The sequence below is a fragment of the Phaethon lepturus genome, unplaced genomic scaffold, assembly GCF_000687285.1.
Source record: "Phaethon lepturus isolate BGI_N335 unplaced genomic scaffold, ASM68728v1 scaffold26219, whole genome shotgun sequence".
Taxonomy (NCBI): domain Eukaryota; kingdom Metazoa; phylum Chordata; class Aves; order Phaethontiformes; family Phaethontidae; genus Phaethon; species Phaethon lepturus.
In genome coordinates, this window is record NW_010561849.1 from 50,552 (window position 1) to 63,624 (window position 13,073).

General features: G+C 45.8%; 1 protein-coding gene across 1 annotated transcript in view; it reads left to right on the forward strand.

Annotated features, from left to right (window-relative positions):
• The window catches only part of LOC104626239 (voltage-dependent N-type calcium channel subunit alpha-1B-like), a gene marked incomplete at its 3' end in the record, with an annotated part of 65,203 nt that overhangs the window by 49,106 nt on the left and 3,024 nt on the right, over nt 1-13,073 (forward strand). The window contains exons 6-7 of the mRNA XM_010294108.1: nt 1,880-1,969; nt 6,656-6,865. Of these exons, the coding sequence (XP_010292410.1) occupies nt 1,880-1,969; nt 6,656-6,865 (300 nt within the window). The remainder of the gene's footprint in view (nt 1-1,879; nt 1,970-6,655; nt 6,866-13,073) is intronic.

Genomic DNA, 13,073 nt, shown 5'->3' on the forward strand with positions numbered 1-13,073 from the left:
CCGGCGATGTTTCCCGGGTGGTTTTGCACCTTGCTCCGAGCTACGCGGCTCCTTGGGGCATCAGAAATCTGGCCGCTGGTCCGCCTTGGCCAGCCTGGTGACCTGCGCTCGGGGACGGAAGAGCTGGGGCTGCAGAAGGTCAGGGCTGAGGTGTGCTTGGCAAATCTTCGTGCGTGTGCGTGGGTGCGCGGGGTATGCGTGCACTGGGGAAGGTTGTCCAGCACGTGGGTGCAGCCAGGGCTGTTAGTCTTGAGCTGAAATGAGTGTCTGGAAGAGTAGACTGAAAAGTTGAGTGGTGTAAGCAAACTAGAGGTGGGTACAGGCCATGGAGTAAAGACCCAGGTATACTAAGGCTCCCTCTCTACTAGTAAGCTAAAGGAGCCCGGCAATGTTCCCAGCCATGAAGCCAACTGGTATGGAGCAGCCCACATCTATGCTGGTAAATTATCTTAGCCTCCAAAACAGAGGAACATTGTGTCCAAGGTGCCTGTAGAGATGGCACAACCTAATCGCTAAAGATGTGGATGAGTTATTTGGGGGAGAAGATAAAGAAGAAGGTGCTCAATTCATGCTGGGGGGTGTTGTAAGACTTTACTCCCAGGGCTGGTTATGTTCCAGTGCTGGGAATGGCCCTGGACATGCTGGAGTGTACTGGGACAGATGCAGCCTGAAAGACCCAAAAGCTGGTATTGCTGGGACTGAGGATTCAGCCTACTGCTGGGTGGGGGAGAAAAGAGAAAAAGCAGTTACTTGCAAAAAATTGGATGCAGATCACAGGTTCAGAACATCCCCTCCTCTTTGAGTCTCTCTGAACCTGGGTGATGTTCTGGGTGTTTCCTGGAAGCGAAAAAAGCACTAACGCTTGCCTTAGCTGCGGAGGAAGGAGCGCATCCGTTTCTCTGTCAAGGCAGGGAAATTTGCGTAGAGTGAGGAGATCTTCTCGTACGGACCTACCCCCGGGGTAGGCGCTGCAGAGTGAGTGGGTTTGCTGTGTGTGCCTACTGAACAGTATGTATCACCACACCGTGGGGTGTCTTACTGCTGGTAGAAAATGGTGCTTAGTTACTGTATGTCTTGACGCTGTTACAAAACTGTATCGACGTGTTTTTTTCTACTAGTTCTCAAGGTTTTGCAGGTAGGTGTCATGGGACCAGCGTCCACGCTGTACCTGCGTTACCCCTCATGCGCTGGGTGAACGGTGCAGCCCTCTCCGCCTTAGGCTGCAGCTCTCTTGCCCTGTTGAGTAAAAGCATGGAGCGATGTTTGCCCTCCCCACAAAAGATGCTGCTGGACCAAGTGTGTTTTCAAAGAGTTATGACATCCCCGGAGGGAAGGCATTGCACAGTGGGTGCTATTAAGAGTATGTTCACTGATTTGTGGCAGTTGCTTTCCACAAAGCATTTCTGCCCCTCGAGCCATTGCTCTGTGGTAAACTGTATCCGAGCACCGTAAACGCTGACTTCTTAATGGTCCACACCGTAAACAGCATTAATGTTTTTAATGGGCAGAAGCACTCATCTCGTAACCCACTGGGGCTCCGAGAGGCTGCGTGACCCTGCCCAGCCTTTCTGCTCCGCTAAGGTCAAGCAGCTGCAGTGACTCCCCCCACTCCTGCATCCGCTGGGGTGAAGTGTAAGTGTACAGACCTGTGCCTGGCAAACCTTCAAGATCTAGAAGGTTAAATAAATAAATGACCCTGGTACCAAAGCACACAGAGGCCTGGCAAGGTTGTAGGTTGTCTGATTTGCTCCGGTTTACCCTTTGTGAGAGCTTGAAGCTGGCATTGGGAAGTAAATGCTGGCCCTCAAGAGTGAAGGGAGGGGGAAAGAGAATCCACTCTGAATGCTCATGGGGCTTTTTCTTTTTAATTTGCACACAGTGTTGAAAAGAGCTGCAATAAAGAAGAGCAAAAATGACCTGATTCATGCTGAAGAAGGTGAGGACCATTTCACAGACATTTGCTCCGTTGGTGAGTACTGGCTTTGCATTCCCCGAGATTTGGATCTCCACCTAAACATGTTCATACCATGTTTCCTCCGAGCGGCTCCTTTGCTCCAGAAGCTGCAGTTTCAAGAAGGAGAATTATCACTGCTTATGTGGCAGCACTCGACTTACCAAAGCAAATGGCTTCGTGGCTTCACCCTCTTCCCCACGCTGCCCTGCTCAGCTATTGCATGCCGCACCCTTTGGCAGAGCCCTGCCCAAACATTTGGAGAATCCGTGCTGTGTTGGCCATACTGGGATTCTGCTTGGAACATGCTCATTTATGCTAGTGAAGCCCAAATACATCAAATGATACTGCCAAGCCTCATCTGTTGTGGGGCGGAGAGGAGGTGGACGCTCGGTCACATCTGCCTCTAGTGCACAGTTGTATAGTTTTGCAGCCTTTGCCGTGTGAACGATTACTGGGAAATGCTGGGCAGTGGCCCTAACTCTCTCATTCTTGCCTCAGAAGAAGGTCTTAAAGCGATTCTCCACATTTTTAAAGCTAGATGTGGAGATATACACCTGTGGGCATGCAATGACCCACATACCTCCAATGGAGAGTGTGGCATCCTTCACAGCGTCACGCTGATAGTGCGCATTTGCTATCTTCAGCTCTGGAGAATAAGACACTGTCAGGCTACAGAGATACTGCTTGTTCTGCAGTTAACAGAGAGCTGGTTCCCTCCAGAGATGTTGCCAAGTGGAGAGGCAGGCCTGGTGCTTAACGAGGGGTGGCAGGCTCTGAGCACACAGCACCCCGTCTACGGGGAGCTCTTTGGACATCAACAGAAAGACCTTTCAGTCGTGGGTTTTTACTCGCTCTCTGGGCAGACTGACTGCTTTGGAGTTAGCTCTTTTGCTTATTCCTGTCCCTGTTGTTTGAGTCTGTATTTTGTTTTGCTGCTGAAGCAGCAGATGTTCTCATTATCTTCCAAAGAAATGTCTTGGCACCCCAGTTACCACAAAGCAGCAAATCCTGGATGCATAAAGTAGCAGCACTAACAGTACATGTGAGAGTGCGCGTCCATACATGCTTGCAAGCACAGGTCCCTCAGATCCTCTTTGGAAATTTGACATTAATATTTTAAGAGATTACAGCTGCTGCTGGGTTGGGGTTTTTTTTTCTCCCCCTTTAAATGAAGACCTGGTGGCAGGAAATTAATGTTGCTCAGCATGTTGCTGACACCACCACCCACTGTTGAACTGCGACAGTCCCCTAGGCTGAGCAGGCTGCAGGTTTTGTGGCTATACTGCTGACACTTTATGAGAGTTTTGTTGCTGAAAGAGGGCAAAAATGCAGCAACTGTGTGCATTTTTGTTTTGCTTTATTCTGAGAAGCTTGGATCCCTGCATGGATAACAAGGAACGGTCATTTTTTGAACATTTGTTCATGGTTGCAATAATTATGAGATCTTTGCATTCACATCCAAGTCCCTCCAGGCTCTGGGCACCCATGCCACGCAAACAGATCTTTGAATTCAGCATTTCAGGTGGCAACGAATGATGGAGCATCTGGACTCGTGGATAATCTGATGCAGAGCTGGGAACTGTCTCGGGAGCATATGGCAGGGAAAATAACAGCAGTGCTTTCCACCTTCTGCGAGTGGTTCACCCACTTGGGAAAAGTGTTTTTGATTTTGAATCATGGAACAAGGCAGAAAAGAAGAAATGGATAAAGCAGACACTTCTGTGGGCTCCTGAAAAGGCTGAAACTGCATAACATAAACAATCAGATCATATGGGCAATTATGCATAAAGAATATGTTTTTGAGAAGTGTTTTTTGGATGTTTTCCTATAATGCCTTGCTGATAGGAGCATAAGGACTGTGGAAGAACTAACAATGTAATTACTGAGTGCAAAGTGAAGATGCAGACCAGAGTGGTAGAGACTTTGACAGGTCTCTTGCTGGCCGTTGGCTGAATACGTTGCGCTTTAATTCAAACGCAAGTACCTCAGTGAGCCTTACAATTGCATTATAAAGCTCTACAGTGGTGAACACTTCCCAGTGTGTTCTCCGCAGTTGTTGTTAACGTTTCTTCTTTTCTTTCCTCCTAACTCTCAGCTTTCCTTCTTGCACTAATAAGTGTGCATTAGTAGATGCTGGGTCCTTCTGGCTTCCCATCCTCCACTCTGTACCAGACACAGGACACTGTCTTGATTGCCAGACGGAGAATTCTGGAGAAGTGGATGTTTTCTACATTTAGATCAGTTTAAATACTCCTTTTCCTTTTGGAAAGATCAGTAGAGAGGGCATGAAAGGGCAGCAGACTATTCTCATGCAAGTCAGAGTATAGACTGGCTTGAATATGTGAGAGGTCTTAACCTGTTAAACAGAGTTACAATACAGTGCAGCCTATATCTTAACCTGTAGTTCATTTTGTTGTCTTAAAGCAATAGATAAGCACTATGATTTTTATTTTTTTTTAACTGCCAAAGGGAGGGTTATCAAACTAACAGAACCAGCAAACCGAGCTTTTCTGCAAGGAATCATAGAATCGTTGGGTTGGAAGGGACCTTTACAGGCCATCTAGTCCAACCCCCCTGCACTCAGCAGGGACTTCTTCAACTAGAGCAGGTTGCTCAGAGCCCCGACCAACCTGACCTGGGATGTTTCCAGGGATGGAGCATTGACTATCTCTCTGGGCAACCTGGGCCAGGGTTTCACCACCCTCCTTGTGAAAAAATTCTTCCTTCTATCTAGTCTAAATCTGCCCTCTTTTAGTTTAAAACCATCACCCCTTGTCCTATCCTTACAGACCCTGCTAAAAAGCCTGTCCCCATCTTTCTTCTAAGCCCCCTCTAAGCCCTGGCAGCAGTAAGGTCTCCCCGGAACCTTCTCTGCTCCAGGCTGAACCCCCCCAGCTCTCCCAGCCTGTCCTCCCAGCAGAGCTGTTCCAGCCCTCGGAGCGTTGCTGGGGTCTCCTCTGGCCCTGCTCCAAGAGGTCCATGTCTGCCCTGAGGGCTCCAGAGCTGGACGCAGCACTGCAGGGGGGTCTCCCCAGAGTGGGGCAGAGGGGCAGAATCCCCTCCCTCGCCCTGCTGGCCACGCTGCTTTCGGGGCAGCCCAGGACATGGTTGGCCTTTGGGCTGCAAGAGCACATTGCCGGCTTATGTCCAGCTTTTTGTCCATCAGTACCCCCAAGTCCTTCTCCATGGGACTGCTCTCCATGCCTTCCCCCCAGCCTGTGCTGGTACTGGGGGTTGCCCCAACCCAGGTGCAGGACCCTGCACTTGGCCTTGTTGAACCTCCTGAGGTTCACAGGGGCCCATCCTTGAGCTTGTCCAGCTCCCTCTGGATGGCATCCCGTCCCTCAGGCAGGGAGCTGGTAACAAGGAGTTTGTTCAAAGCCTGGCCAGGGCTAGCTCTGCATTTGACGTCTTGGCAGATGGCCAGAAATGTGGAATGAAGCAAAGAGCTTGCTTTCTATTGGGGAGATGGTGCAGCATGCTCTTGTGTAGCTGTGAGGCTTGGAGAATCCATTGTTGTCACATCTGGATGCTTCATCCTTTCTATGAGTGCTGTGTTTGACGTTATTGCAGGATTAAAACAGGGTGAGATTCTCACTCACGAGCACACTGAAAAATTTGGCTGCCGCAGGCAGAACACTTTGTTCATGTAACCCCAAAGACAGCCCATGCAAGTCACCTGCTCTCATGGTGCTTGGTCCAAGACAGGACGGCGTGCGTCCTGGTCAGCCCTACCTGCTGGGAGGCCCTGTCCCGTGGTGGGGAAGGGCAATAGCATATTGCCTTACCACAAATCATCTTGAAACAAGGTTTGCTACCAATTTCCGAGGGGTGCCAGCACAGCGTGAAACAGGTAGCAGACAGCCTGCGGCAATCACAATTTGCCCTGTTGCAACAGCATCTGTGGCCATTGCAGAGGAACTCCAATGGATGCCTGTGTTCGTTACTAATGTGTGCTGATTTCTCCTGCCTCAGCACTGGCCGGAGATTGCCTTTTCATCACTCGTTTGAACAGTGCCTGCTACCACAGGGGGAGAGCTTACGTTAGAATTAATTTCTTGCGTCCGCTTCCTACTGTTAAAACATTTGCCTCTTTTCCAGGGTTTCAGACCAGAGTCGAAATGTAGCTGATATAGGCAGAATTGACACAAATGAGTAGCTGTGCCCAAAATATGATGCATGGAGGCAGATTGAGACCTCTGCTGTAGAAATGCATGAAGTAAGAAAGTAAAATAAAGGGACTTCACTCAGTTCAGTAGTAATGACTGGGTCTTTGCCAGGTCCTTGGAGCAGGGGAAATAGGGATCAGCTTACCTGTTGCCAGCTACCCAGCTCTGAGAGGATGTGCTCACACCATAGGCAGATACACCACTATGCCTGGTGCTTTCTGTCCCTCCAGTCAACTAGGAACCCAAAAGTTGAGAGTTAAACTGGGTCAGTCAAGATTGCTTCAAAGGGCTGGAATCCCAGTTTCTTTAGTGGTGGAGCTGGGCATTCATTCATGAAGTTTTAAAATCCCAGCCTTTCATCCCTCACGACGTCATTGCAAGCGAGATGCCCTTGCTCAGTCCATGGTCAATGTGCCCAGCTTTCTGCTCAGCTGCGTTTCCAGTGCTTTGGGGAAGGGTCTGTGTGTCCAGGAACGTCCTCTGGCTTTTCATCTGCCGGGATGTGGTGTGGTGACTCTTCTTTCTGTCCCAGGGTCTCCTTTTGCTCGTGCCAGTTTGAAGAGTGGGAAGAACGAGAGCTCGTCCTACTTCAGGAGGAAAGAGAAAATGTTCCGGTTCTTCATTCGGCGCATGGTGAAAGCTCAGAGCTTCTACTGGATCGTCCTCTGCGTGGTCGCCCTCAACACGCTCTGCGTCGCGATGGTGCACTACGATCAGCCGGAGAAGCTCACCACTGCGTTGTGTGAGTATCGGGGACTCCGCCTTTCCTCTAACGAGACCTTGCATTTTTGGTCACTCTGAACACTGCTGTCACATCCCCACGAGGTCTGGTTTTTGGCTTCCTATGCCTCCCTCAGAGGAGGGTCAAAAATGCATTAATGAGTGGTTCTAGTAACTCATGAGTAATTGAGTCATACAAATCAGAGAAAATCCACTAGGACATGATACTCGTTTGAGATGGGAATATTATTCTAAACTTATCCTGATATCTGAAACTTCAGATTCAACCACGTTTAAACTTTGTGACACAGCAGGAGGATTTGTTCTGTAGCAGGCTTTATGAAAAGGAGGGGGAACGGCTCTGTGTTTGGGTAAAGGCAGGTTTCTCTGTCTTATCAGCGTCTGCCCAGAGAACTGCAGAATTCATGCCACTTTGCAGCTGATCTGCATCCGAAGGTGATTTCTGTTGTGGACATACTGAAAGCTCTGCCAGCTCTGATGTTGAAGGGATAGCAGCACGTGCAATGGCCAGTGCTACCTGGGAGATAAAAATGTCTATCTTTGCTTATAGAATCATATATTAATTCACACAGAATCACACACAGAATCACTAAGGTTGGGAAGGACCTTCAAGATCATCAAGTCCAGTCATTAACCCAATGCCACCATGCCCCCTAAACCATGTCCCGAAGCACCACATCCACACATTTTTTGAACACTTCCAGTGATGGTGACTCCACCACCTCCCTGGGCAGCCTGTTCCAATGCTTGACCACTCTCTCGGTGAAGAAATTTTTCCTAATATCCAATCTAAACCTCTCCTGGCGCAACTTGAGGCCATTTCCTCTTGTCCTATCGCTGGTTACTTGGGAGAAGAGACCAACCCCCACCTCACCACAACCCCCTTTCAGATGATTGTAGAGAGTGATCAGGGCTTCCCTCAGCCTCCTCTTCTCCAGACTGAATACCCCCGGTTCCCTCAGCCGCTCCTCATCAGACTTGTGCTCCAGACCCCTCCCCAGCTCCGTTGCCCTTCTCTGGACACGCTCCAGCACCTCAACGTCCTTCTTTTAGCGAGGAGCCCAAAACTGAACAAAGTGTTCAAGGTACAGCCTCACCAGTGCCGAGTACAGGGGCACAATCACTGCCCTGCTCCTGCTGGCCGCACTATTGCTGATACAGGCCAGGATGCTGTTGGCCTTCTTGGCCACCTGGGCAATTCACTACAGTTGTAGCAATTATTGTAATGCTCTTTAAAAGGTTGCAACTTTACAGGTCTTTTTTGGTAACCATGCCTTCCTTACTAATGGTGTGTGATAAATGGGATAGATGTCATGATGCCCTTCTGTGAAAATATGTACAATAGTGATAGAAATAACACCATACAGAAGGTTATACTATATTTGTGCAAACAATTTTGTTTTAGCTTGGTTCCTGTGGTCATCTATCAGTTCAGGCTTCACATAGTCTATAAGTGCTTTTGAAGTTTGATTATTTTTTTTAAATTGTATATTGTTTTGTCCTATGATGAATAATAAATGGAGGCAGCTTTCTGCAGTCAGAGCCTTTACACATCATGGTGCTACACTGAGGTTGCAGACTTGCTCATAGAACCTGTTTTAAAAAAATATGGAAAGTGAGGGACGGAGCTTTTCTGTTTATTTTAATGAAGGTTGTAGGCTATGACTCCTAGACCTGGAAAACTTGTGGAAATTGGTAGAGTAAGAATATGGTGACACCGAAAGTGGGAGTTTTTCCTATTGAAAGGAAGGGATAGAGGGCTGGTTTCTGGAAGACAGAGCTGTTACATTGGCCACTTTTGACTCTATGAAGCAGCCAGGAATGAATCTTTTGTTCAGCACTCGATATTCAGATATGGCTAGTTCAGAACTTGTTAAGTAGAACTTCTGAAGCAAGCAAATGGAAGATGAGGAAAAAGAACCCAAAATATTTCAAACAGTCTATCTTAATAATTTTGGCTTAGATCATTAAAGATACTTCTCTATCTGATTTTCCTTGATTTCTATATCAATTAGGTACTTAAATATTTCTAGCCCCATATCCTTAGGTCTTACCTTGTTATAAGGAAGTAAACTTTTGAAGTTTTTTTTTATAGACCTAAGAGGTCAAGAACACTAGCTGCTCTAACTTCAAAAAACTCCCTATTAATGTTTACTGAAATATTTAATACCATCAGGTAACTGGAGCTATAATGAGAGATGCATAAGAAGGACAGAAACTTCTTTCAATGCTGGGTTTGTTTGTGTGCATTTTTGGGGGGGTTGTTCTTTTTTTTTCCCAAGATTTAGACTGAGAAGAGAGACAGGCTACACAGACAGGTTAGTCTTGCTTATTAATTTCCTAAACTTAACAGAGGAAATAATAAGGTAGATTGGCAGAGTAATTAGAAGTTTGAGGCTTAGGATTTCCTCTTGAATTAGGACTAGATGTCTAGAAAAAAAACCACTTTAAGTCTCTCAACTCAAAAAAGAAGGCTTCAGGTTTACAAACTCAGTTTCAGGAACACCTTATACATTTCTAAGAGAACATAAAGAAATCCATGTGCCAGTAACTTCTACTTAATGTTCATATGAGAGCTGAAAGTGATGTTTCTGTTGATTAGAATTAAAGGTACACCTCCAGGTGGGAAACGTATCTGGGACAGAGGCCACAAATTAGGCTCCCAACCTACCTTGGCTGAAGACAAAAAAATAGGGAAGAATGAAATTGTGTTGTGCCTGGGGTCAGGGATTGGGGTGGATCCTTCTGCCAGGAGCTCTGCATGTGTCCATAATACCAAGTATCATGAATTAGTTTCAGAAATATTTGAGGAGCATACTTTAATTTCTTGGTGCTGGGTACCACCTAGCTAAGAACGAGTCATCTCATTGACTTATTTTTAATGGAAAAGTCAGCAAAACACCAAACAACCATGTATTCTAGGGTGTTAAATCCCAGGCATCCTCCCAGCCATAGGTGCTTTCCTGTGTCTTGTCTGCCATTTTATGTCTTTGTGTCACTGCCATTTACTTGTAAGACTTAAGTGTCCTTTGTCAATAAGGAAACACCTGGACAGATGTTTCACAAATCAATCCCTTAGATTCACTAAAAGAAATACTAGTGGCTATGGAGAAACACTGCTGGAAACACCACTGTAATTGGTGAGAGGCAACATAGAGGTGGGTCACAGACAAAACCAGAATATCTGAGAAATCATAGGTTTTGTGGCTGTTCTCATATAGGTATAAGCATTGGGTCTTGAAGTGGAGTGGTACAAGATTAGCCCCCATGACAGAGTAAAAGTCAGAGGTGCAGAATGGATGCTTGTCATGGAAATTCTAAGATACTCTAGATAATTGTCTCTTGGTTTTTTGCTTGTTTGTTTTCTTTTTTTTTCCCAAAGAGAGTTTTCTCCAAGACAAGAAGCAGAGGTGTCATGGGTTCATTCTGGGGAGGATTGTCTCTGGTATGTCTTACGAAGTAGTGTAGTGGAAACTCTGGGAAGAAACATATTTTAATGTCATTTTAGAACAAATTGCTTCTGAGAATTGACCACTGAAAAGGCTTAGAAGCTCAACCACTTAAATTACATGAGTCCCATACCTCCAAACTCTGCCAACTTTTCAGGATGAGGAGCTGTAGTATTGTATTCACGCCTGTCCTTGCATCAGTAATGACCTGAAGGTTTCTGCCTGCTTTCCTGGGGATGGTATAGTTTTCATAGCATAATTATTCCTGCTAATCCAAAGTTTAATATTGAATGCAGGGAATATTTTACACCTTACGGTACGTGGGACTTTGTGTGGACTAACTGGTTGTTTTGTTGTTACAATCACAGTAAGGCTGGACTTGGCTCCTCTCACTCCTGCACGCACTAAACTGCAGCCAGCCTGATGAACCCTGCAGTTAAACACGCTTGTGAATGAGCCCAGCTGTGGTTTAACCCTTAAGGAGTGCTCTTTGAAAGCCCTGTTCTGCCCAAGATTAGTGCACAAATCCATTAAATATAGGCAGAACAAGACATCACAAAACCAGGGGATTTTAAAGAGCTCCTGGAAATACTTGGCGAAATCCTTTAACTATAAGAGTGACAGAGTTTAAAAATGGCTTGAAAGTTAATCCATGATGAGTGAACTTTGCTACAGAGAAGCAGGACTCGGTTAGTCTGCTGTAGAGCAGGAGAGAAATAGCCAATTCTAATTATGTTGTTTCATGGAAGGTGCTTAGAAATGAACTGATGAGGAGTTTTGTGAACTGTAGCAGCAGGAGAGGAGTGCATTAAAGTCTGGGAGGATCTGCTAAACCCTGAAACTCTACCCAGGCACCTCTAATTCAATTATACCTGTTCCTCCAGAGAAACATTTAATTACATTACAAATTAATTTTACTTAAAGAACGGTTGGTAAAAGCCTGCATTGATTTATTTTTCCCTTGGACTTTTCTTTTAACTTTTCTGTTCTTGAATTGTTCTGATTAGCTTTCTCTGTTTGATATTCCATACTGATGCAACTGCTTTGGAAAAGGAACTGTAGGAGCTTTAGAAAGGGGCTTGGGATTTCTTTAGTCTTACTGAAAGAGTTGATGAGAAAGTCTTTGAATTCTTTGGCTATGATGATTAACGGGACATACTTTATGCCCCTGTAATTATCCCCAAATTAGATCAGGGATTTTCCTTCTCTATATGTCCAGTGCCAAATTGCAATAGGAGTTTTCTCGTACTGCACATGGACACATGGCATGTTCTGCCCACTGAAGCATGGGCCTTCAGTCAAATAAGTTGCAGTTCCCTATAAAAGTATATATTTCATGGAGCCATCCATGATTGTCATCTGTTTGCTCTAATTTCCACCATTGCCAGTATTCTCAGAAAGAAGAAACTTCTGTCAGAAGACAACTCTGTAATGTAACCTAGGAAAGCATCAGTGAGATCTAGTAGTAGCAAAGATGCATCTTCAACTGGGGGCCAACAAACCAACAAAATCCATAACGTGGGCACACAGTAGAGGTGCAGCGTTAAGGGGTTTTCAGTCAGGACTGTGCCTTTTTAAAATACATGCTGTAGCTTGAGCAGAAGTTGCAAGCATGATGTGGGAAGAGCTGAACACATTTGCGTGCCCTATGCTGTGCAGGAGGCCAGCAGAGATGGTGCTGGTCTCCTGTTCCTCTGGCTAAAGCTGTGGAAGAAGGCTGGAACCAGAGCTCTCTGGCTTCCACGGGGTGAGCTTTAGGGACCATGGTGAGAAGGTTTTAGGATTTCATTAATGAGGTTTCACTTGGGAGCCCTCTCTTCAGGCTTCCCTTCCCCTGTGGCTGCCCTTCACGAAGCAGCGCTCTCCATGTTTCTCCAGCTTAACACTACAGTGATCCTTAATTTGCTCCTAAATTTATATCTGTCTGAAAATAAGATCCAGAATGTCTCCTTTCTGATAAATACAGTATTTGAAAACAGTATTTTAGCCATTACGGCCTAAGAACGTTTTCCCTGTGTGCCACGCAATGCTGAACAATGTGTTTGGTACAATTAGGCTTTTTTTGATGATGTTATGTTTGTCTTTGAAGTAGATAGCCAGCTCCCTCCGGATATAAATATGCAGCATTTGCAATTGTGAGGAAAAGGCTTTCTGAAACGAGAATATTTATTTATGTCTGCTGAACATTTCACGTCTGCTTTGTCAAAGAGGAAGAAGATGTACTTCGCCGAGGTTGTCCTCCTGTTTGGTTTAATGTGTGAGGAGGATGAAGAGAGGAAACCAAAGCAACAGCCTCTGCACCTGCTCCTAATGACATTGGACTTGGAGACTGGACAGAAATGGGATTAATCCATATGTGATTGACAAAAAAGAGATGCTAACTATCTAATTCAAACGTATGGGTCAAAAAGGTGGTAGCACGGCCTTTGCCAATAGCACAAATTTGAAATTGAATAAGAGTATTTGTATCAAACTTTTTTTCCTTAAATTACATTACAAAATGCTTCTGCTTAAGGCAGATTAAATTACATGTGGGATCTGAATACCAGGAGGTCCAAACAATGAAATTGCATTTTCAATTATATGGGCAGGGCCACGTCAGAAGAAATCGTGTTTCTGATCTGTCCGCTGGAGAAGCTGATTCATTTCAAGTCAATTCCTTCTGCCCCAGGAGTTCACTAAGTCCATATTTTCCGTGCCTCCATGCCTCCATCCCTTGTCCTCACAGTGCTATGATTTGTAGGATCTGGTACCTGCTGA